The sequence below is a fragment of the Perissodus microlepis genome, chromosome 6 (assembly GCF_051167445.1).
Source record: "Perissodus microlepis isolate ML-2025 ecotype Zambia chromosome 6, ASM5116744v1, whole genome shotgun sequence".
NCBI lineage: Eukaryota > Metazoa > Chordata > Actinopteri > Cichliformes > Cichlidae > Perissodus > Perissodus microlepis.
The window spans coordinates 19,941,082-19,965,807 of NC_140466.1; the positions used below are offsets into that span (position 1 = coordinate 19,941,082).

Consider the following 24,726-nt stretch of genomic DNA (forward strand, 5'->3'; position numbering starts at 1 on the left):
AGGAGGACAGACGCCCACTGATACAGCTCTGATTTATTTTGAGAAGTACTTACACAAACCCACCACAGGATGGCATCCATACTGTGTGATTGACATGGACAGTGAATACACAGGGACTGCAACAGTGATTTTCCCATCTCATTCCCTCCTCAGCCCTCCCGCATCATCACCACTGATAATAATTCAAGGAAGACGAGTGTCAAAATCGGCGACAGTAAAGGTTTTTTGTTCGTTAAAGCGAGAGCTTGCTCGGAAAAGCGAAGCGAACTGAGCAAAAAAGATACCCTGAATCGTCGTATTCACAAACAAACAAATACACAGATGGCGAGGAGGCTGAATGCATGGCACGTCGGCATTCAGAACGATCAGCTAAGGTTGCACTCTATTATACAAGCTGATGGGGATTGCTAAACATGCAGCTGTACTGCAGATTGAAATGATTACATAAGCAAAGCAGGGTCAATAGACAAAGAGTCAGAAAATTCAGTGACTGTAAACAAAACGAACAGATCCAGAGACGGAAACAAATAACCACCCAGCCAGAAATGTGAACTCTATTTGATCACTGCCAACCAGAAATGTATCCTTAATGCCTGAATAATACGATAATGTTGTTTTGGTTTGATTATCTCACTGCTGACGTGCTGGGAGTCTCAATGTGCATAGACAGAGTGCAGAATAAACCTACCACCCCTTCCCAAATCTTACTGACATTATTTAAGCTCTGAATGAAAATATGCTTTAGCCTAAAAGTGTTTTTTATTAGTGTCCAAGCCCTTTATTCTTATCCTAATCCAACTTTGGAGGATCTACTCTCTCTCTCTCTCTTTTTTTTTTTTTTTTTTTTGCAGTCAGCAATCAGACATTCACAAGGTTATCGAAGGACACCAAGAATATGAGCAGCCAGATCGATTCAACAGTTAGAAAACTCCCCGAGGCCACTGACCCACCGTGCATGTGCTTCTCTGAACAAGTGTATGGCCAGAGCTGCTGTGACAGATGAACCAGGGGACGACATCTGATATCCTGGCAGGCATGTAGATAAGTTTTATATATAAGATGAAAATGCTGAAATGTGCACAAAGATCCACGGCATGCATGCAGCTCGATGAAAATGGGATCTTATTGTTGTTGGATCTGTGCGTTTCCACTGACCCTGAAGGATGTAATCCCCCTTTACACCGAGAGGTTAAATTATAGGAAGGCTCTTGTACCAAAAGCAAAGTTTTATCTGAACAGGAATTCCTGTGTTTAATAGACGTGTAGATGATTTAGAAGAGACCTGATATTTAACAGGTCAAAAATCAGACGAAACACTAACTCCCTCTGATGGCTGATCTCACCTTCAGCCAGATGTCTTCTAACAATATCGAATGTCTGAGGTCGTGCAGATGTGGGTTAGGGAACCTTTTCGAGCTGTTTATAAAAATCAGATAACCGAACTAATCAAATTCCTGTATCTTTAAATTCAAAATATGTGACACCGCACTGACGAAAGAACATGTTGCATAACTGGTGTTTCTGTTGGAGCAAAAATTACAGTCACTGAGGTAAACTGTCTTGAATCCAGATGAAATTTGTTTCAGAAATGCTGCAACACAGTGCAGGATACTCTGAAAGACATCGTTTTGCCTGCTGTGGACACAGCTTTGGGCTTTCATCAGACAGGAGCAGTCAAAGGTTACGCACCACAGTATTTGCCTTTCTTAAAGTTGCTCTTTTGGCTTTCTGGCAGTGGGAGACAGAGATAGCAAAGGCCTGGAACAAGTGGCCGGGCGCACTCGCACCACAGAGGCCTGCGGTGGTAACAGAGGATTTCTCTCTTTTGTCCTTTTTTAAAAAACATTCCTTTGCACCTCTGCGCTTCTGAATTCGGATGGAGACATTTTGAATGGGGCATGACGTGAATACAGATTAACAGACGCTGCACAGGCAGAAAAAGCAGGCACTCATAGTCTCACAGCCTTCACGCACGCGCACATTTTGACACATTATCGTCTCACGTGAAGGTGGATAAAACACCACTGTCACCAGAAGACAATGAAAATACATAAAAACAATGAAAAGGTAAAGGTAGAAATCCACCGAACGGATCTTTTTGTGCTTTATAATACGGTGTGTTGTTTTGCATTAGATAGACATCCACGAAGATAAGAGACTTCTCACGACAATCATCCTTTCGTAACATCCCCCCCCCCCGCTCCTGCATCTACGTACCACATAATGAGTCACAAAGGGTGCACATACTGTCGGGTACTTTCACTGAATGAATTTTGAGTACATTAGTCTCAAATCTGGTCATTATGCATAAAATTTGAATGGACATGAGCAACTTCTACAATACGGTATGGTCTAAAGCACAATTTAGTGAGCTTTGTTTTGTTACGTCAACACTTTAATGAGGACATTGTCACAATTTGGTTTACCTTGGAAAAGAAAAGTATTCAGATTACACCTTATTACCATCACTAATATTAGTATGAATATCATATACTAATACTCTGCGCCGTATTTATTGGCAATATGAGACAGATTTTAATCAGTATTGTTATTGCATGTTTTATCCTTTGTTCTTATTTCTTCCTTACTCACACTCTGTTATCGGCCATTGTTCAGTGAGACATAAATATGTATGTGTGTGTGGTATAGTGCATTTGCATGTGTGTGCATTTATGCGTTTGTATCATGAATGTCTTGTATAATCTAGTCCGGTTTGTCACTGCTTGGGGCTCCTTGCTGCGTGAGCGTATGCCAGTACTCGACTTTCTTCCCTTTGTTTTTGAGACACTCGAACCAGTGTCTGAGTCTCTCTCCGCTCGCATTGATGCCCAGCTCCACTCCTCCTGCAAACACACAGAGGGAGAAGCAGAGGAAACAGAGAGGAGTCAAGAGGCGAAGGAAAACTTGTTTGCTGGTGAGGACGATTGGTGATAAAAGGAGACAGAAACTGGGAGGAGGTGAAGATGACTAATAAGGAAACAAAATAACTAACAAACTAAAGAAAGAAAAAATTGAGTTTGCTTTTCATATTTTTTTTTTTTTAAATACTCTTTATGAATCTGAAAATCCTGATCATTTTAGCATAGCTATCAGAGGGAAAACAATCACAACACTCACTTATGTGAAATGTTTGCAGGGACCAAAGAATGGTCCAGATCTTTCTAAAGAGCCCCCACAAATCTGTACATTATCCTGGGACCTTACAAAACATTATCTTTACAGTTTAAGTAACACATTTCTCATGAATTGGAGTGGCAGTGTAGAGTGGAATATAATCAAGTTCAGTACCTCAAAATTGTACATTAGTACAAGGCGTGTTTAAAGATTGATCGAATCTACCGACAAAAAACAAAAAAACAAAGCATCTCTGCTTTAAATTTTACCCCTGTCTGCTCCTAGATCTTCTCCTTGTGAAGCACTGTGAGCATTAAGGCACATCTGCTATGCTTGGACTGCTCCCCAGAAGTTCCAAACATAACGAGAGTTAATCGTCCAGTTTTAGCGGTCATTATTGGGGAAGCCTGCAGACTCCAAGCTTGAAGAAGGGGCATTAGTTAGGAGCACAAGCAGGAGCATATGCTCACAGCTTTATCAATTTTTTCAGGGTTTTGCATTGTGAATTTGCTCCAAAGGAGTCCAACTGGACCACAATTTGTGTCCCGAGGCGTCAAAAGAAGAACCATAACTGCACACAGCTTGAGTTATGGAGCTCGCCCTCGTGCCACCATTCACCTACCAGTGCTGGGTAATCACATTACAGTTTTCTTCAAAGTAACGTGTACTGTGATGAATTCATTAATTACACCTACTGTAATACTGTTACAGGTGTTAGTGATTAATGATCATCAAATGCGCCTTTTTCTTCCTAAACATTTCCCTAATCAGCTGATTTCAATTGGGCAGGGAGTGGACTGCAGCCTTTGAGAGGTGGCATATGGATATTGCTTTTATTTTTATTTTTTATTGCATGATAAGAACAATAGCCTGATCGTAAAGTGCAGATTGCATCCAGGACAGAAGCAGCTACCCATTGCTTGTGATAAGAGAGCCAATGCTCTCTGTGCAGACAGCATGCTAACACAAAGCTAGCCAAGAACACAGAGTGAAGTGTAGGGATGGGAACTGATAAGAATTCAGTGCTGCCGATTCCATTACTGATTCTCCTATTGAGTTCTCACTGGCTCTGCTTTGAGAGTGACCACCATCGCTAAGCAGCATATCATAAATGTTACATTTGTGCAAATTTCTCTGTAAAATGGCCTGAAACACACTGTCTCATAATTACCATTTAACAATATAAACTGAGGCTACACACCAACACAAATCCCAATCCTAACAAGGACACACATGTGATCTTTCTCTTAGTGTTTAGGTATGAACACAAAGTTAACAGCACAAAGCAAAGATGAAAACCAGCACAGAGACTTTCAAGTGATTCTACTGTAGAAAGATGAACAGGTGGAAAGGAAAGCTGCAGCCTGACCGATCATCAGTTTGTTACCTGTTGAATTTAGGGTCTGGCTGCTTGGCTGGGGTCAGCATTCACTCAGCTTTATCACCACTCTGGGTTCTTGGCTAGCTTAGCATTAGCATGCTGTCTACAGGATGCAGTTTGGACTTTATCATTGTGCTCTTGTCCATTTGTACAATACAAATAATGCTAATCTCCATATCCACTCTACACACTATTTTCCACCTCCTGAACATTAACTGAAATCACCTGATTGTAGCTCAAGTGCAACTGAAAGATAAGTTGATAGGCAATGACTGATCAATACTGATTGATAGGAGAGCACACTAATAATCCCCGTCCCTAGTGAAGTTAAAGCTGAGTGTATGTATGCTGCCCCCCAGCACAGCAGCCAGAGCAAAAACAGCAATGATCAGTCAGTCTTGCAGGACTTTTGTCTTATGTTCTAACAGAACACCACTGTGGCGATTGCTGTAAAGTGTTTTTGGGGCTGTTGACTTTGTACTCATATTTAAACACTAAAAGAAAGGTCTCGGGTGTCCTTATTAAGACAGGAATCTGTGTCAGTGTTTAGAAGGTAAAATGCATCTCATGCTATGCTACTGAGTAACACAAGAGTAATGTAATTACTGAGTATTTCAACTAGTTTTTTCTCCAAGGACTGATTAATGCATTACTTTTAAAAAAGTGACAAGTACCTTCTTCTGAGTAAATACCCCAACATGGCCACTAGCATGACCACACACATAGCACAATCATTGTAGCTCTGAGATCCAGCTTCTAAATGTGATCATCCTTCCCAAAATATAATTAAAAGTGTGAGGAAGGAAAGGGAATCCAGTGTGGGATAGAGATGAGCAAGGAGAGAAAGAGAAATTTAAGGTAGCTGGAAAATAACAATAAATTGAAATTTTGATGACTGATTTTACAAGCATTGGATGCGCTGGGAATAAACAAGTGGAGAAACAAGAAATACTTCAAGTGAGGTAATGGAGCCACTGGCGGAGAGGCGCAACGTATGACAAAGCTGCACACAGCTGTCAAGCTGGAGATACAAAGCCTTTCTCTTGGCTGTGATTGCGCAGATAATGGAGCATAAAGTTTTAAACCCAGTATTCTGACAACGCTGACATCTAAAAAACATGCATAACAATGCCTCAGAAACTGACAGCCACGAGCAAACAAGGCTCGGTTTTTGATCTACGCCTTTTCTGAGCACGGGACCGAGCATCGCCTGAGACGCTGCTGCTGGGAGGAGAAGAGGAGCGATCTACAGATCATCCCTCGGTTTCCTCTCACAGAATCATGCAACTTGTAGAACAGGTCTAAACCTGTTGACAGAGTTTCGATAGGATAATCACGTACAACACTTTGTCATTTTCACTGCACGCCCCCGCAGCACTCCCACCACCTCCCAACAGTGATCGATGGAGTGTTCCCCGGGCCCGCTGGCTGCTAGTGACAAACGAATGGCCAGCTATCCTGACACACAATGGGGGACAGAAGAAGGATGAGGAACTGGAGCCAGGGGAGACGTGGCGGCTGACGCACAGGCTGGTGAGCAGGTGCGTGCAAAACTCGCACGGTTTTACCCCTGCTCTCTCCTCACTTCTCCTCCGCTGCAGATCCCTCTCATTAAACCTCACCAGCGGATGAATAACTGCTTGTGGTGAACCAAGCATTTAGCAGAGCCATAGATCTGAAAGAATCAATAGGCGTCAAAGTTCCTACTGAAACACTGAACTGCATCTGAATTTCTCTGTTCCACACAACTTTCCAATCCTTTTATGAGTGGAGGCGTGTCCAGCAGTGTTTTTGGGCCATCAGATCAACAGTTTTACAAACACCAACCTATTAATGTTCGATCACTCAAAGTCTCACAAAGTCCCTCACAGGACTGACACCTTTAGGTGAACACGAGTAGCTGAAGGTAAATTAAGGTAAATAAGTGTTTAAAAGAGAAACCATTAAGACTTGATGTGTATTAAATTACATTTGACTTTTTAAGCAAGCATGTCGCATAGCTTTATATGTTAAATATTAAGCTTATTAATTTGGGTAACCTGGTCTTATCCCTCATAAACATCAAGCAATAATTAAAGTCTTATTTTTGCGTGTGTATATATTCAAAGCTCTCGACTTCCACAGTTTTAAATGCAACATGTTCAAATTAAACACATTTTAAATGAAAAGCACTAAGGGAAGCACAGATGACTTTAACATTTCTAAATACACTTTTTACCTGCCCTCAAAATTTGAACTTGAGCTTGATTTGATGGCAGCGCAGTAACTGGATTCATGGGTTTCTGTCTGTGCAGTTGTGGCATCATTACATTGCAATAAACATAAAGTCTCTTGCGATTTGGCATCGTGACTAAAACCAAGATTGAACTGAATCGGAGATATCAGACTTGGAACACAGTCCCACTGTTTTGAGACTGTGCTCGCGTGGCCTTTTCATCAACTCTTTATCCGCTTTTTTGGCTTTGAGACTTGACTTTGAAGGGAACCAATTGGAAACAGCTCAGAGGTTTAGATTTGGCTCATGGTGAAGAGGAAATTTCCCAACTCTCTTCATGCGCATGTTGCTCCCTCAGTTTATCCATTCGATTCATTGCCTGAGTTTACCTCTGTGATGTGACATCCTCTACATACAGTGGCTTGCAAAAGTATTCGGCCCCCTTGAACTTTTCCACATTGTGTCACATCACAGCCACAAACATGAATCAATTTTATTGGAATTCCACGTGAAAGACCAATACAAAGTGGTGTACACGTGAGAAGTGGAATAAATATCATACATGATTCCAAACATTTTTTACAAATAAATAACTGAAAAGTGGGGTGTGCATAATTATTCGTAATTATTATCCCCTTTGGTCTGAGTGCAGTCAGTTGCCCATAGACATTGCCTGATGAGTGCTAATGACTAAATAGAGTGCACCTGTGTGTAATCTAATGTCAGTACAAATACAGCTGCTCTGTGACGGCCTCAGAGGTTGTCTAAGAGAATATTGGGAGCAACAGCACCATGAAGTCCAAAGAACACGCCAGACAGGTCAGGGATAAAGTTATTGAGAAATTTAAAGCAGGCTTAGGCTACAAAACGATTTCCCAAGCCTTGAACATCCCGCGGAGCACTGTTCAAGCGATCATTCAGAAATGGAAGAAGTATGGCACAACTGTGAACCTACCAAGACAAGGCCGTCCACCTAAACTCACAGGCCGAACAAGAAGAGCGCTGATCAGAAATGCAGCCAAGAGGCCCATGGTGACTCTGGACGAGCTGCAGAGATCTACAGCTCAGGTGGGGGAATCTGTCCACAGGACAACTATTAGTCGTGCACTGCACAAAGTTGGCCTTTATGGAAGAGTGGCAAGAAGAAAGCCATTGTTAACAGAAAACCATAAGAAGTCCTGTTTGCAGTTTGCACCAAGCCATGTGGGGGACACAGCAAACATGTGGAAGAAGGTGCTCTGGTCAGATGAGACCAAAATGGAACTTTTTGGCCAAAATGCAAAACGCTGTGTGTGGCGGAAAACTAACACTGCACATCACTCTGAACACACCATCCCCACTGTCAAATATGGTGGTGGCAGCATCATGCTCTGGGGGTGCTTCTCTTCAGCAGGGACAGGGAAGCTGGTCAGAGTTGATGGGAAGATGGATGGAGCCAAATACAGGGCAATCTTGGAAGAAAACCTCTTGGAGTCTGCAAAAGACTTGAGACTGGGGCGGCGGTTCACCTTCCAGCAGGACAACGACCCTAAACATAAAGCCAGGGCAACAATGGAATGGTTTAAAACAAAACACATCCATGTGTTAGAATGGCCCAGTCAAAGTCCAGATCTAAATCCAATCGAGAACCTGTAGCAAGATCTGAAAACTGCTGTTCACAAACGCTGTCCATCTAATCTGACTGAGCTGGAGCTGTTTTGCAAAGAAGAATGGGCAAGGATTTCAGTCTCTAGATGTGCAAAGCTGGTAGAGACATACCCTAAAAGACTGGCAGCTGTAATTGCAGCAAAAGGTGGTTCTACAAAGTATTGACTCAGGGGGCTGAATAATTACACACACCCCACTTTTCAGTTATTTATTTGTAAAAAATGTTGGAATCCTGAATGATTTTCGTTCCACTTCTCACGTGTACACCACTTTGTATTGGTCTTTCACATGGAATTCCAATAAAACTGATTCATGTTTGTGGCTGTGACAAATTGTGGAAAAGTTCAAGGGGGCCAAATAGTTTTGCAAGCCACTGTATTCTGCTAAGACAGTAAGCCTGTTTTCTAATGGTAACGCTTACAGAAGACCACTACACTGGAACTATGCTTGCTCGACCTCTTTATCAACTGTTTTTCTCCATCTCTCCTTTTTTTTTTGTTTCTGTGTCATTTTTCTCTCAGACCCAATTAACATCATTGGCAGGCTGCTGTAGCTAAACCTGTAATGATAATGGTCGGGGAAATGGTTGTTATCTGGGGCTGTGTGTGGGTCTGATGGCCTTTTCCCCCAGCAGGGCTAATAAGTCATTGGGTTTATCTAAACAGGGGGTGTCTCCCTCCAGCCTACCGTCTCTCACTCACTCACTCACACACACACACACACACACACATTAGACAAAGTAAAACGCTTTGATCTGAAGGCCTCCGAGCTCATAGGGTGGTAATCCATTCTCACTGTGCCTCCCTACCAGTTCTCCATCACTCCTTAAGCTCCCATGTTTTCCGTTGCTGTGATATACACACACCGGGCCATGCCAAAGCTGTTTAGCAGTCTGATGAAGCTGCAACCATCTAATGTGCCAAGTCTATGAAGGATGTGGACCCAGAGAAAATCGTCTTCCTTTTTGAGTTTTCCCCTCCATTTCCTGTTCCACTCAAACTCTTCTTTGCTCGCTCAATCGTTCTCCTCAAGCCTCATAATTACTTCTCATCTCTCTAGTTTTCTTCCCGCTCTCTCTACCCACACTCAGCCTGTTTTTTTCCTCCTTTTTTTATCTTTCTGCTCCGCTTTCATTTAAACAGTCTGCTACGGTCACATTCTTTGCTTCGCTGCTTTCCTCTCCACTCCTCCCCTCCACACTACAGCGTTTCTGAGCCTACCTATGAAGTCGTTGCTCATTCCCAAGTCATAGTCCCACACAGTGATCTCCAGGGTCTTCTTTGCCAGCTGGTCCAAGGATACTTCATATGAAAACTCCTGTGCAGGTGGGGTACATGAGAGCATATTTACATCAATGATTCATAAACAGGTGATTGAAAGGAACTGAATTCCTAACTCAGTACGTGTTCTGTGATACGCTGGGTGCACCTGCAGGATATGACACAGTCCCTTTAAGGTATGCTTAAATTGCCATGCTTTACATTGGGAGCTCAGTAGAGAAATCAAAGAAGTTGTTAGCTGCGGTGTGGTTAATTGCAGAGAAAGTGTGGAGCTGTACCTCATTGAATTCGGGATTGAGAGTCTTTTTCTTCACGGAAGTCTTGTATTTGGACTTTTTCCCCATATCTGGCTGTAAGACGCTGAGAAAGAGAGAGAAACCAGATAAAGACATGAATTCAGCGTGATCTTGGGGGATCAGGGAACATGCTGTACAACCCCTGGAAAACAGACTGTCAGAAACTATTACTCAAATAGCCACGGTCAATGTCTTAGTTAATCTTTGCCTATATTTCATGAAATTCTGCTACTTTTAGGTTAGTGTTACTGACAAACAAATGGAAATGATCACACACATGCATATTTAGCATGTCTGTGCAGTAATTAGTGTTAGGTACAAATAGAGACAGTTTACCAGGTTACCTGTTTACCATCTGTCTCCAGTGTAGTGGAGACTAGAGATGGCACGATACCACTTTTTTATGTCCGATACCGATATCATAAATTTGGATATCTGCCGATACCGATATGAATCCGATATAGTGTGTTTTTTAATCAATAAAACGTTTTTTAATATCTTGCTGCATTTTGTATAAGTTTATACTCAAGTTTAAATAAATAACAACACTAAAGCTATTCTGTTATACCTGTATGTAAAAAATATACTGCGCCCAAAATATTTCATAGTTCAGCAACACTGATCAATCTAATAAACTTAAACCTACTCCATCCTCCCTATTCTGGTATTTTAAAGAGTACTTAGCAGAAACATTAAGCAACCTAACTTATAGGGTTGCAAACTCCCAGCAAAAAAAAATAGGGAACCACCCTCCACCTCATGATGCTTAATCGATGTAATCAAATTTAATTTGATGCAGGGGGAAAAATGCACAGAAATAAATTATTTTTCAAGAATAATTAAATAGATTCAGCATCTTTCTTCAACAGAACTGCAGACTGCACAGATGGTATCTTGCCAAAGGAAAAAGTACTATAGCTTACTAGGGTATATTAGACTTAACAGTTACTATATACAGTAATGGACTTCTATATATTTTACATCAGATTAAAACTTTGGGTGTAAGAGTCAGATAATTATTTATTAAAAGCTCGACATTTTAAATGAGAATAAGAAAGAAAAGTATGTCTGCCCCCTTTTCCCTGTTCATGCCCTATCGGCCCCCCTGGATAAACTTTGCTAGATCCGCCCCTGCACAGTTACCAGCCGTCAGCTACATAGAAAAAGATCCTGGTGTAGAAAGTAATATTAAATAAATTCTAACAACAGCTTATCAAGCTTAATAGTGCTGCTGTTGTTCAGCCGCTGGTTTCCTCTTTCTGGTGCAAAGTGGGCCAAAAACAAAGAAGAGAGACGGACTCGCGACAGAAAAGCCGATCAGCTGATCATTAAGCAGTTTCACGATTGAAGTAGCAGCAGGAGAGAGAGAGAGAGAGAGAGAGAGAGGGGCAGTCGCTCTGTTGTTAAGCTTAACGTGGGAATGCTTTACAGACATTCAGAGATGAACTTACATACTTGCTTTACTTCTCTCTGGGAAAACTTCCTCGGAGATGAAATGCTGGTTTGGTAGGAGGCTATAAATACACACAGCCGCTCTATCACGTGACCACACTGCTGCTACGTGCTACGTTATGAGCCGAGTTACGCTGTGTAGCAAGTTTTGTGAGGTGCTTTTTTGATATTTAATGGATCGGATTACATTTTTTATTTCTCTCCGATATCCGATCCAGTAATTTGGGTCAGTATCGGACCGATACCGATACGTAATATCGGATCGGTCCATCTCTAGTGGAGACGGATGGTAAACAGATATTCTTACACCACCAGTTTTGCACAGATTAAAATACAGTGATTGTATTTTGTTTGAGAAAGTGAGTGATCTCAAATGTAAAATAGGTTTGTGCAACAGAGATCTTCGAACTCCTGTCAAACAGAGCCAGAACTTCATTATCAAACCAGTTAATCCACAACTTTTTTTAGTCTTTGCCCCGTTGTGACAGTAAAGTCTGCTGAATAGCAGAAACAAAAAGGGAGAATGAAATTTTGCAAAATGTCTTTATGAGATAATTGTAACCCAGAAGTGTTTTGAACAATGGCAGGGACAGAGAGCAGCTGAAAGAGAAAGAGAACGAGAAAGAGACAGAGGAGGATTGTAGACCACAGCAAGATCATAATCATGCTGATGTTGGAGGAGTATACGCTCCAGAGAAGAGGCAACAGAAGGGTTGCTGGAGGGCAACGGGATTCATCATCAGCATAAATTCAAAGTCAAGATGTTCAGGCAGTGAGATATCACACTCTTCCAGCCTTTCACTGTCAATGACGAATCCTGGCCTGACAGCTGATGCATGCAGAGCTGGAATCAGAGCGAGTGAAGGATGGAGGGGATGCAGGTGGAGCAGGAGGAGGGGGAACTGACAGAGAGCAAGGTGGCAAAAAGTTTGAATCTACTGTTGGATTCTAGTGCCTTTTAATGTAAACTTTAATGCTTATCTGTCAGCTTAGTATCTGAGATAACTCCCTTCATCAATGCAGACCTTTTCTTTGTCAACTAGAAAGAGAAAAAACAGCAGATGCTTAAGATTTTATGATGGAGAGTTCAAATGTTGTGTCCACTAGGTGGCAGCACATCAACCACCATGACAAGGTGAATGCGTTTGTAAACTGCAGCTTGTTCACAGGTTCAGCAGACAAAAAGACAACATTTACATCCCACACATCCCAAACCATTCATGGCTCTCCAGTAACTTCATTCCACAAACTCATGGTATCAAAGAAAGACATAACTGTGGGGGGTAAAAAAAAAAACAATTTAATGTAAAATACACAACAAAATAAAAATACTATTAAGGCTTCGGATCAGATTCGTACTGATGAATTCCAGGAATCTAAATCTGAGGTCTGTGCTTCCTCTTTGTGCTGCTAATCAACATCTTTTTAATTTCCTCTGCTGATCCTGTTCTAGATGTAGGAAACAGGCCCATGTTAAATGGTAATAGTCACAATTTATCAAGCAAGCCTGGAATCTCTTTATTGTGGGTAAAGTAAGTTAATGTACTTCATCTTTCATAAGTTGAGATAATCTACACGGAAGCTAATAAAAAGCCAGAAACTGCGGTGTCATTTGTTTTCACTTAGTTAGGCTGCTGTAACGCGAGTGCAGGAAATAACATTATAATCTGTGCGGCCTACCCAGCAGACTGTTTGGGGTAAACATACATCCATGATGTACAGCTGTGTTTATGTTCCATCATAATGCCACATCAGAAGTCAAGACTCATCAAATAAGGCAACATTTTCCAGTCTGTTGTCCAAATCAAATCAAATCAAATCAAAATTTATTTATATAGCACATATTAAAACAACAGTGTTGACCATAGTGCTTCACAGTCAGTAAAAGCATGAGACAGTTAAAACAAACAATAAAAGAGGACAACAAACAATAGGTAACAACACAACAAGCTAGACCAGCCAACTAGACAGAATCAAAAGCCAAAGTAAAAAAATAAGTTTTAAGACGTGATTTAAAAGACTGGATAGACTCGGCAGTACGAATATGAACAGGGAGGTTATTCCAGAGTCTGGGTGCCACGGATGCAAAGGCCCGGTCACCTCTCGACTTCATTCGAGTCCTAGGTTGTGCTAGGAGCCTGTGATTGGACGATCTAAGTGCTCTGTTGGGATTGTATGAATGGAGTAGTTCAGAAAGATAGCTGGGCGCTAAATTATTCAGAATATTAAAAGTGAACAAAAGAATTTTAAAATCTATACGATATTTAACAGGGAGCCAATGTAATTTGGCTAAAATTTGAGTTATGTGTTCATGGATTCTCGTACCTGTTAAAAGACGCGCGGCTGCATTTTGAATTAACTGAAAATGCAGCTGAACCCAACAAAGTGACAAATGAGTGTATATAACTCAAAGTCGGTCAAGTTTCGTACATCAGATTAGCCTGACAACCAAATGCATCAGAGTCTGTCTTCTTAGAGAGAAGTTAAATATCTCTGAGCAATTCAAAATAAGTATCCCCTGGGTAACAAACTAACTGTGTGCCTATTAAAGTCCCAATTACTGTGTTGTTCCAGTAAAAGCCATGAACTTAAATGTTTCAAACAATGTATAAAGACGAGACACAGGCTCAGTTAAATGTTTAAAGCATTAAAAAGCTCATTATCGCCACGAGATGCATCCTACCTGGTGTTTACATAATAGTTTGGTTTACTTCACAAGAAATAAAAAAGAAATCTCAAAGAAAATCATGAATCAATTAAGACAGTCGGCCAAGCAAAGCATCTTTTTAACCCCCAGCACGTGAGGCGGTGAAGTGAAAGCTCGAGGACATCCGAGCCTTAGCTCTGCCGACTCACATTCTGCATACGCCTCCCACTCACGTGGGAGAACTCAGATTTTCAGAATAACAAAACATTATTTGACACCAACGTTCGTAATTAAGATCGGGTAAATGGAAATAAAGGCCACAAAGGAGCAACCGAACTGTGCCCAAATTGCCACAGAAAATTCAATGTGACAAAATAATTCACGACGCAGGATGCTGGTCCACAGAGATACGGGAGGATAATCCCCTCAGTTTTTCACTAACAGTTTCTTTAAAAAGAACAGTGGGGAACAGCAAACTAAGTAACCACATGTTTATGTCCGTATACGTGCACCGTTTTAGCTCTGCGTCACCGGCTGACAGTGACTGATAAGGTTAGCGAGCTACTGCAGCTGCTGCTGACAACCTTTAAACGCTGTTCACGAGACAAACTGTGTTTGTAATGTGAGGCAACATGAACAAGCAGGACTCATCTTTAAAAAGCCCCATAAGGCGTGGACAAAGAAATGAGAACGCCTCCCCATACACATACTGTTAAGAAATCTAATGCAGCTACACTACTACTCAAAATGTTATGGTTTGTCTACTGGGAGTGACCAGGATGGACAGGATTAGTACATCGAGCGGCAAGGCTGCGATAGTTTGGACATGTGCAGAGGAGGGATTGTGGATGTACTGGATGAAGGGTATAAAAAGGGGAAGACCACAGAGAAGATTCACAGAGTGAAGGGTTGGTGTGACAGGAGCGTGAAACAGAGATAAAGGAAGATGTTCCACTGTGGTGACCTCTAAAATAAGGAGTCAAAAGAAGATAAAGATATATATTAATAATATTTTTCAGATCCTTTTCTTTCTTTTTTAAGAGTTAGGAGATGTCCTCCAGTGCACATTTGTGCAATATCTCTAAAGTTAGAAACATCCTGTTTCTACAGTAGACAGGCCTTAGAGCTAAATGCTCTGCCTCTCAGTTTATTTTGGAAAGTCACAAAGCCAGAGTTTATGTGTGACAAAAGCCAATAGTGGAGGCTATTATAGTACAGGCAGTTCCATAAGAATCAATCAGTGCACCCTAACTGACCCCATTAGAATCAACTGGTTATTTTCCATGATGACTGCATGACTAGACTGGAAAATTAACCACAAGTTAGCCTGCAGTATGAGAGTGAAGCACTCTGTTTATTGGAATAATATGGTACTCTGAGGTCTTTGAGATATGATGGGGTCTGATTAATCAATACGTGTATGTGAGGAGAATTTTTTTAGTTTTGGATTTAACAGGGAGCCGATGAAGAGAAGCTAATATGGGGAAAAAACCTATGGTCTCTCTTTCTAGCCCCTGTTAGAGCTCTCACTGCAGCTGGAGAAAACTTCAAAAAGTAAATCTGGGTAAATGTGCACGGGTTATACAACCTGGTCACAAACAACTTACAGTGCATTTGATACCAGGTTCATCTTTTGGTCATAATTCCGTCTGTGTCAAAATAATTTCCCAGTTTAGTCAAACAGTCATTGAAAAATAATCATTTGATTCTAATGGGGTCCATTAGGGTCAGCTGATTGATTTTCTAATGGAAGTGCACTGATCATTTCATCATTATGCCAGTCCCCTATAGGCTCTTCTGAAACATGAACTCTGGAAAATGCTGGGAAAGGACATCACACTGATTTTATACTTGAGAGCTAGCAGAGTAAAAATGATTTAGTCCCGTCACTCTTACTGATAGGAGCAACATATCCAAACTGGCCCGGACAGTAAGACAGTCCATCACAGGGGTAACAAAGCAAGAGCACACTCTCACATCCACACCTACGGCACACCTACCTCATTAATCAGCCTAACAAGCATGCAGTGCTAACTGCTGCATCGCCATGCTGTTGTTGTTATTTTAATAGATGCATTAGAAATTAAATGAAACGTGTAGTCAGGACAGCAGAATCAACTTCTTTATTTTTGCCCAAAATGTTTCTTTCCACCATGGGACCCACATGACGACTTGACAACTCTCCAAAAAATTCGGTACCACCGTGGTGGCAAGTTAAGGCAGAGGCTGACAGAAGAATGAGAGCAGCCCTGTGAGTGAGAGGGGGAAAATTGCTGAAAATGACAGGGATAGATGGAAGAGAGGGAGCCAACGTTAAAAACAGGGAACAAAAATAAGTTATGACACACAGATGTGCCAAAAAAAAAAAAGGAGTCACAATTAGAAGAGAGGAGCTAAATATATGCCTGCTGCAGCGGAGCCTCATGATCTTTTTACTTCGTTGTGCAAGAACAGAGAGATAGCAAAACTGTAAAGCACGGCAGTGTGCTTGGTCAGCATGAAGGATTTGACATGTTTGCACTTTTTCTGCCCTTACGTGGCTTTTTTTTTTCTGACAGACTTTTCTTTTTCATGTTTTAGATTGTGCATAAAGATCAGGGTAAAAGACTCAGGGCTCTTTTGAAAGATGTCAAATAATTTAGTCTTTAAAATGCTAATTTGTCCTTTAAATGGAAGACAAATTAGTTCTGAGATAATTCTGACCTTGTGTCACTTGATTGGCTTCTAAAAGCTTAACGAGAGAGAGAGAGAGACTGACTGGACTCCTTATACAGTCATCTCTTCTCTTTTGGCCTGGTTCCCTGTGGCTTTGATAGATAAATATATGCACACAGAAATGAAGAATGGTTACTTTTTTGAACCTTTATGCCATATTATTTATAATGTTATTATTTAATAGTAAAAATGTGTAGCCTATACAGGGAAATAAAACAGTGGTTAGCATGGACGTTCACACATAAATGTCTCATCAGTATGAATTCCAAATCCAAAAAAGGAAAGTCATTGAGGAAAACTGAGAATGTTTAGACACATTTCTTTTCTGGCTAAAGTTTCTGTCACACCGGCCTCGAGACTGTTCAGAGACCACCTGGCAGCTGCTGGTCACCGGAGGAAAAACGCATATTTCACAACCGATCGGCACGTGGTTTCTGTGAAATCAGTTACTAAAGCATCAGTGACTCCCTGGCAACCTGAGGTTGCTCCAGAAAAATGGGTATTCCATGATCAGTTGGCAAATTGCTGCTTGAAGATGTTGGCAGTTGCGGGGTGAAACTGCTCACAAATAGATCTATTGTGCTGTACCAAAAAACTCCTTGAAACTGCTTTTGCTTGCTAGCTGGTTGTCACAGTTGCCCAATGTCACCTGCTACTCTCTGAGCAATAGAAAAAGATGAAGTTCAGCTTCAAGTTAAAAGGCGAACCTTTTAAAAAGTGTGGATGATGCAACTTTTACCTAGAAGGTGAACATTGCCCATTTCTGGTTCACGTCACTCCTTTTCAAATTTTACTACCACAGGTAGCAAGTATTTACAGACACGTCTGCATCTTCTGTGCCAACTGGCAAATGACTGGCAATCACCCAAAAATAATAAAGAGGCTTTTTGTGCAGCTCCCTGCTGGAAACAGAGAGGCCTGTGGTTGCCAGATGGTTGCTGAGCAGTTTTCAGGCCTGCATGACCATACCAGTATGCTTCAGCTGTGGCTGGACTTTACCCTGCCTCTCACCCTGTGGTGATTGGGATAGGCTCCAGCCCCACCGTGACCCTGAATCAGATAAGCGGAATAGGATGGATGGATAATCGACTGCTGCATATTTTATTTAATATCAAACATACTGTGTGTCAATATAGACCTAAACTTGCTGATAGATGTGTTCAAGAAAGAACATTTTGGGTTTTCTTCCAGTTTCATTAAACGCAACAAGAACTTCATTTAATTAAAATTAAAATCACGAGTGCCAAATAATCATCAATTGTGCACTGCAGAGCGGCCACTTAATGTTAATAAACAGTTTGTATCTGATCAGCTCTCTCTCTCTCTTACACACACACACACACACACACAAAGACACTGGCATCAAGATATGCTTGAGCTGCAGAGGATGTCTGGTTTTACAGCTGCAGGACATCAGTGAACTATGTAAATTCATTCCTGTCGATTTAATTGCTCAGTACACTTAAGGGATGTAATTTACCTGTGCCAGCAACATATTTAACTCCCTCCCTCCTTATTTGTTCAAAGTTAACTTCACTAAAACTTCACAGTGTTCATTATGCTGGTTCTACGGTGTGCACTGACAAAAAAAACAGCGCCTTGAGCTGCACACCTTCAACAGCTCATCCGCTGAACTGAGGTAAACATGGCTCTGTTTGATGGATACAAAGTCCCTGATACGCGAACACAGAAGGGAACAAAAAGAAATGCTGGCAGACGGGCAGCTGAAAAGACCCAAGTGCCAGAAATACGAATCGGATCAGGGCAGAGGCTTAAACGAATAATAAACGACAAGAGTCAGCGTAAAAGAAGCAGCTGGTACAATAATGTAGAACAAGAGGAGGAAGACACAACTGAGGGAAATAACATGTGCCAGTGTGCACAAGGCCAAGCAGGGATATAAGATAGAATCAGTTGTGCATTCTGGGTGCACATGTAATTTTACCTTTGTTCTCTAAAACATTGTATTAGAAGAGACACCGATACTGTACAACATGCCGGCTTTAAAGTAAAGAAACAACTCCTCAGAGAAACTGCTAGTATGAGCATTTCCGACTTTCTTGTTTCAGTTGTCAACAGTTAATAAAATGACTCAGAAAATGTTCTCCACTTGCACGAACCTTTGACACCATTAGCTTAAAAAGCAGTTTTCAGTGCAGTGATTGTAGGTGTTCCTCTTATTCAAATCAAACTACTACGCACTGAAAAAGTACTCCTTCACCTCACTGTAGAATACGTCATCCAGACTTTCCTGTAAGCCTGTACTTACAGTTCAGCAAATGCATGTCATTTTTCCCACAGATGTACTCAGTGGAGGGTGTTATTGGCAAGGAAGCTGAGTGTCAGGAAGCCTGCGTGTCAGACAAGCTGACTGGTTCTCCAAAAGTTTAGTTCAGAAGAGAAAACATGAATGCGTTTTCAAGCTTCAGCCACTAGATTGGTTGAAACGACAGAGAAACAGTGTGTTTAACCTTATGCCTTTTCAACTGGGGATGTGTTTTCTTTCCATTCATTTGAGATCCCCTTGTCATTTATTCATAAATTATAAATAATGAGAAAACTACCCATCACCCTTAGGCAATAAACAAACATCATCAGGTTCAAAAATGGAAGGCTCAAAAAACGAAATGACCTATTGTTAAACCATAAATGACGTTATTGCATCTCTCCGATCAGAGTCATCTAAAGAAAACAGAAAGGTGCTTTACAACCTTTTCAGTATTATTTTTTAGCAACCTTGTGCTGCTTCTACCTTGAAGCCTCCCACTGTTGGAGGTGGCGTTGGTTACAAGATTTGCTGTCCTGTGTGGGAGCTTTCACTCTCTGCACTGTTGGTGCTTAAGTGCAGCAGGCACGCTGGAGATTTAGCTGTGTGGGTTTTATCTGTCACCGTGCCTTACAGGCAAGCCGGTACAGTATCAACTATAGTTCTGTGTTTCAGACTTTGAAGAGACCTGCGTTGGCTGCGAAAAGAATTGATCTCACTGAGAGTACAATGTGATCAGAATGCATCCACCTCCACTCTGCAGGACCTTCCATGTGTCTCAGCGACTGTCGCAGAAACACCTCAGCTCATAAAGAGTGCTGATCTGCTTACTGCGGTGTATAATGTCAGTCAGGCTCTTGTTGACTTCACATTCCTGTCTCTAATGTAATAAAAGCCCGGAAACAAAAGAAATGAAACAGCTTTTTACAGTTAAAAATAATCTGTGGATTCTACAAGCACCCCAAAAAGTTTCATATAAGAAAGTTTTCACAGAACTCTTTGCAGTTCTGTGCAACAGACAAAAACTGAGTACAATTACTTCAATGACTTACCACTTCAATGAGAATTAAAAGTCTAAGGAGCAGGTTGGTGGTACTAATAAACTGCACTTGATAATATGATAATCAGAAAATGTGAGCACCTCTATAAAAGCAGGTGTGTGTACACACAAAGCCACAATCCTCCCAGGAGTGGAGATCCAGAACATTCACTCTAAGGTCAGTCTTTGCAATGCTCAGAGAAACTAGAAAAACACCTGAAAGCTATATCTCAGACTCTACAGTCCTCAGCTAGCATGTTAAATGTTAATGACAGTACAATTAGAAAAAACCTAGACATGTTTGGCTTGTCTGGAAGGGAAAGCCTCTTCTTTCTTAAAAGAACATGGCAGCAAGGTTTAGGATTGTAAAGTTGCCCCTGAACAAATCACAAGACTTCTGGTGCAATATCACTAGCACAGATGAGATCAAAGCGGAAATGTCTGGTAAGAATAATAAACCACATTTGGTGAAACCCAAACACAGCATATCAGCACAAACAACTCACGCCAATGATGATGATTTGGGATTGTTTTACAACCACAGGTGCTGAGGTACCTTGCACTCCTTGGGTAAACCAAGAACTCCTCCACATACCAAAGTATTCTGATCATGAAACAGTATAATGATCCCAAACACAGCAGCAACTCTACATCAGAATTTCTGAAAAATAGAGAATAAGAGGCTTTGCAATGGCCCAGAAAAAGTCCCTTGACTGAAAAAACTTGACTGAAATGCTGTGCCAGAGCTTAAGTGAGCTGTGCATAAACAAATGGCAGCAAAGAAGAGCGGGCCTAAATTCCTCCGCAGCGTTCTGAGAGACTCACAAAGTCAAACAGAAATCCGTTCCTTCAGGTTCATGCTGCTAAACGTAGGTTCAACCAGCTACTGAATCATGGGGTGTACTTAGTTTTTCACAGGACCCCCACAGAGTCCTGTGAAAAACTCTGAACCTTGTAAATACACTTTGATGTTTGTTTGAGAATCTTAATGAGCAAAATCATATTAAAGATGCATTCTGATTGCTGCAGCATGTAATTTATTCAAAGAAGCCCGCTTTATTGATCTATCCAGGCAGCCTGGCCTGGATAGATCAATAAAGCATAAGTCTGATGTATAGTAGTTTCTGTAGGTCAGAAAATGTTGAACTAAGGTTTTGGCAAAATAAAGTAGTTACTGGGATCATAAATCAAGAGAAGTGCAGGGTAATTTTCTAATGGACTTCTATTCAATCACCATCTTCAAGAATGTAAATTTGAGGCACTTCTCTTTCAATCCTGGAGGCCACATCTTTCTTTTACATACAGCCTCTGGGTGTTCCTTATTTTACGACTGCAAGGCGTCTATTCTAATCTCTGAAGAGCGTCAACAATTAAAGATCCCTAAACTAAAACCACCATGGAATCAGATAAACACCAGGTGGCTTTCTCTTGTTTATGGTTAAAAGGGGTTGTGATTACAGCTAAATAAGATAAATGTCAGCACTGATAAGACAGCACACTAGCAGTCCAATCTATGCCTTTCATTTTGCAGTACCATAAAAACATCCAAACACTTCCTGAATTAAATATGAATCCTTAAATTAAAAGCTGTTCCTGAGCATAATTTGTAGGATCCCAGGTTGTTCACGGGTATCTAACATGACTTACGTTTTGACAAAGGGGTCAGAGTAGCCGTTGGAGTCCATGGCGGCCAGATGGGCGCAGCGTATGATCCCAACCAGCAAGCAGCCCTTCTCCGTGTTATAGCACAGTGACACCAGGATGCGGCCACGCTGGGGACACAAGAAGCTACAGTGTCAGACAGAGCACCTGTTTCCACTCTGATATTTCCCTCTTCAGCGAATAACCACAGCGGGAAATCCTGCGGCCGGGTCAGCAAAGTTTCTCAAAACACTTGAAATACTTTCGTCGTGTAGGATATAGCGCGTTAGCCTAGAGGTTTGGAATTAAAGCTCATAATTAAAGGTCTTATCTGGGCCGGAAAAAATGACACTGCTGCCTTCTCCTTTTAATCTCCAGGTTGAACCGTAAGCCGAGTCTAATCAGAGACCAAAAGCTATTAGCCTTCGTCTCTGGAATCACAGAGAGACGTGAGATAATCACCACCAGGGGAGAAAAAAATCACTGTAGTGGCAGTGGTACTGGTCTAAATTACAAACTGTAGCTTCTCTATCAAAGGTCATGCCTTAAACATATATACTGATTAAAAACACATAATTAAACTTCCTCTAAGATTATGGAAGTAGATGACAGATTAGGATTAGGACTGTTGGAAGGATAAATTGCATGAGACATGGGAGATTAATAAGACAGTGGGTCATGTTTTAGTTAAAAAAAATCTTATAAAAAACAACGATAATGATAAAGAGGTTGCTATCATTACCTCCTCTTCTGCAACTAGTGCTCCCTGCTCCTGTGTTTGATTGTTAGTTTCTTTATTCTGAAATAATAAAGACAGGAAGACAGATCACAGTACATTGCATTTTTCTGTAATGCTCTAATGTAACTCAGTAATCACATTGCAGTTCATAAGCACATAATTGAGATGTTATATTGCATGTAGAGCAGGGCGATATGACCAAAAATATTTATCACGATATAGATTTGAAAATTTGCGATAACGATATAACTGACGATATAATTGACACTAGACAAAATACTTTACAACTCCACAATTTTATTAGTGCAAAAAAAAAAAAAACATCAATGTATTTTCACTTAAACAAGCAGCTGTTTTTTGAATTAAAGTTATATAAAAATGTAACAGTACAAATGCAAAATCCTTGCTGACAGTTTAACCAAAAGGCATTTCCAGTGGAAATTGGCCGACATATCCTCAGCATAACCATGTATAATATCCACAAAACTTAAAAAGAGCTTATACACATGCGGTAATATTATGTTGAAGCACCATACGTATCACTCCGCGAGGCTTCTGCCTACGATAGTCGTAATGCTCCGACAGTCCATCAAGCGGTGCGGGTTCGTAGCTTAGCAAAGTCGTACTAAAACATTTGATAGATTTTCGAGCGCCATGTACGACATAAAATCGTTTCGAAGTCAGTAAACACAACCAGAATTCAAACATAAGGCACACGGGATTATAAGGGGCACTGTCGATTTTCAGAAAAATCAAATGATTGATTTTAAGTGTGCCTTATTTTCCAAAAAACACGGTAATAACGACGGTCCGCTAGCATGCTCTACCAAAAATAGTGCTTTGTTGTGTATCTGACGGACGAAAGCTAAACCAGTTCCACACCACTGAAGTTGCAGCATTTTTACAAACCAATTCTGGTTCATCCGTCCCAACGATCCGCTTTCGCCCTTGTCATTCTCCGTCGCCGCCGTGCCTTTTTCGCCATGTGCGTATGAAAACAAAGGCACTGCGCATGCGCGTTTTACCCATATTCTATCGCGATATTTCATTTTCTTGTCATTGCCCAACATTATACCGGTATTACCGTGAACGGTATGATATGGCCCAGCCCTAATTGCATGTAAGGAAAAAAAGTGCATATGTCGCTCTAAGATCTGTGTATGCCTTTCAGCATTGATGGTGCTTTACCAGATGTGCAAGTGCCATGTCCATAGACACAGTATTGCAGATGGAGGCTTTTGAACTGATAACAACCTGCATGGTCCCTCTTCTCTTTAGTCTGTAAGGCGTGACGTTCATGTTTTCCAGAAATAAATTCACATTTGGTTTCCTCTGACAGAACAGTTTTCCACTTTGGCTCAGTCCATTTTGATGGGCTTAGCAGAGATAGCAGTGTTTCTGGGTCTTGCTCACATATGTCTTCTTTTTTGCATTATGGAACTTTAACCTACACTTTTGGACAACACATTAAATTTCCAGAAGTGTTGCTGAGTCCATGCAGTGATGTCCATGACAAAATCTGTTTTTAATGCAGTGTCACGATGATCACAGTCATCCAGTGCTGAAGCCTTCACCCTTGCTCACAGAGATTTCTCCAGATTCTTAGTCTTCTAATGAAGCTTATGCTTAAGTTCAAGACGGCTGATCGATGGTCTCACATCTGTCTGCTCCCAGGTGTTGCCGGCTAAATCTAAGCTTCTCGTCACTTCCACTTTCCCACGCTGTCAAGCTGTTTGTGACATCAAAGGTCTAGTCCAATCATCTTTCTCCGCTTTAAATCTCACTGCGCATCTGTCATTTCCTTTGCAGACCCCTTCGTGCAACCCACATCACCTAAACCTTCTTTCTATGTGAAGACCATGCACATACATAATAAATATCACATATTTGTCCGCACAAACACGCACACAGAGTAATGTACACATACCTGTGCAATTCTCTCCAGGCCCATGTTGTAGCGTTTGCTCTCGCCTTCTTTCAGTTTCTTCAGAGCCACTCTCACCTCTCCGATGAATTCATTTCGTCCTAGTCTGTCCATGTCACAGACACACAGCCTTCAATAGACAAGAGGTGCAGGTGAATTAGTGGCAAGTTTTCAATCCCTCTTGCAACTGTGCTGCTCTGCCCCAAAGTCTTGAAGCAAGCAAATAATGCACCAAATACATCCAAAGGGCATCTGAACAGTGCATCCACAACACAAGATCAGTCCACTGTGTGTATTGGGTTTTTTTTCTCATTGTCTTGCGCCCATCAGACATACCACTCCCATGTAAGAGGCATAAGATGTTTTAAAA

The 24,726-nt window shown here is 41.2% G+C and overlaps 1 protein-coding gene across 1 annotated transcript in view; it reads right to left on the reverse strand.

The window, feature by feature from the left end:
• Positions 1-18: 18 nt before the first annotated feature.
• The window catches only part of doc2g (double C2-like domains, gamma), a 41,483-nt gene continuing 16,775 nt past the window's right edge, over positions 19-24,726 (reverse strand). Inside the window, exons 6-11 of the mRNA XM_084931384.1 lie at positions 24,360-24,486; positions 22,436-22,492; positions 21,700-21,824; positions 9,916-9,997; positions 9,578-9,674; positions 19-2,843 (exon numbers count right to left, since the gene is read on the reverse strand). Coding sequence (XP_084787510.1) covers positions 2,704-2,843; positions 9,578-9,674; positions 9,916-9,997; positions 21,700-21,824; positions 22,436-22,492; positions 24,360-24,486 — 628 coding nt within the window. The 3' untranslated portion in view covers positions 19-2,703. The remainder of the gene's footprint in view (positions 2,844-9,577; positions 9,675-9,915; positions 9,998-21,699; positions 21,825-22,435; positions 22,493-24,359; positions 24,487-24,726) is intronic.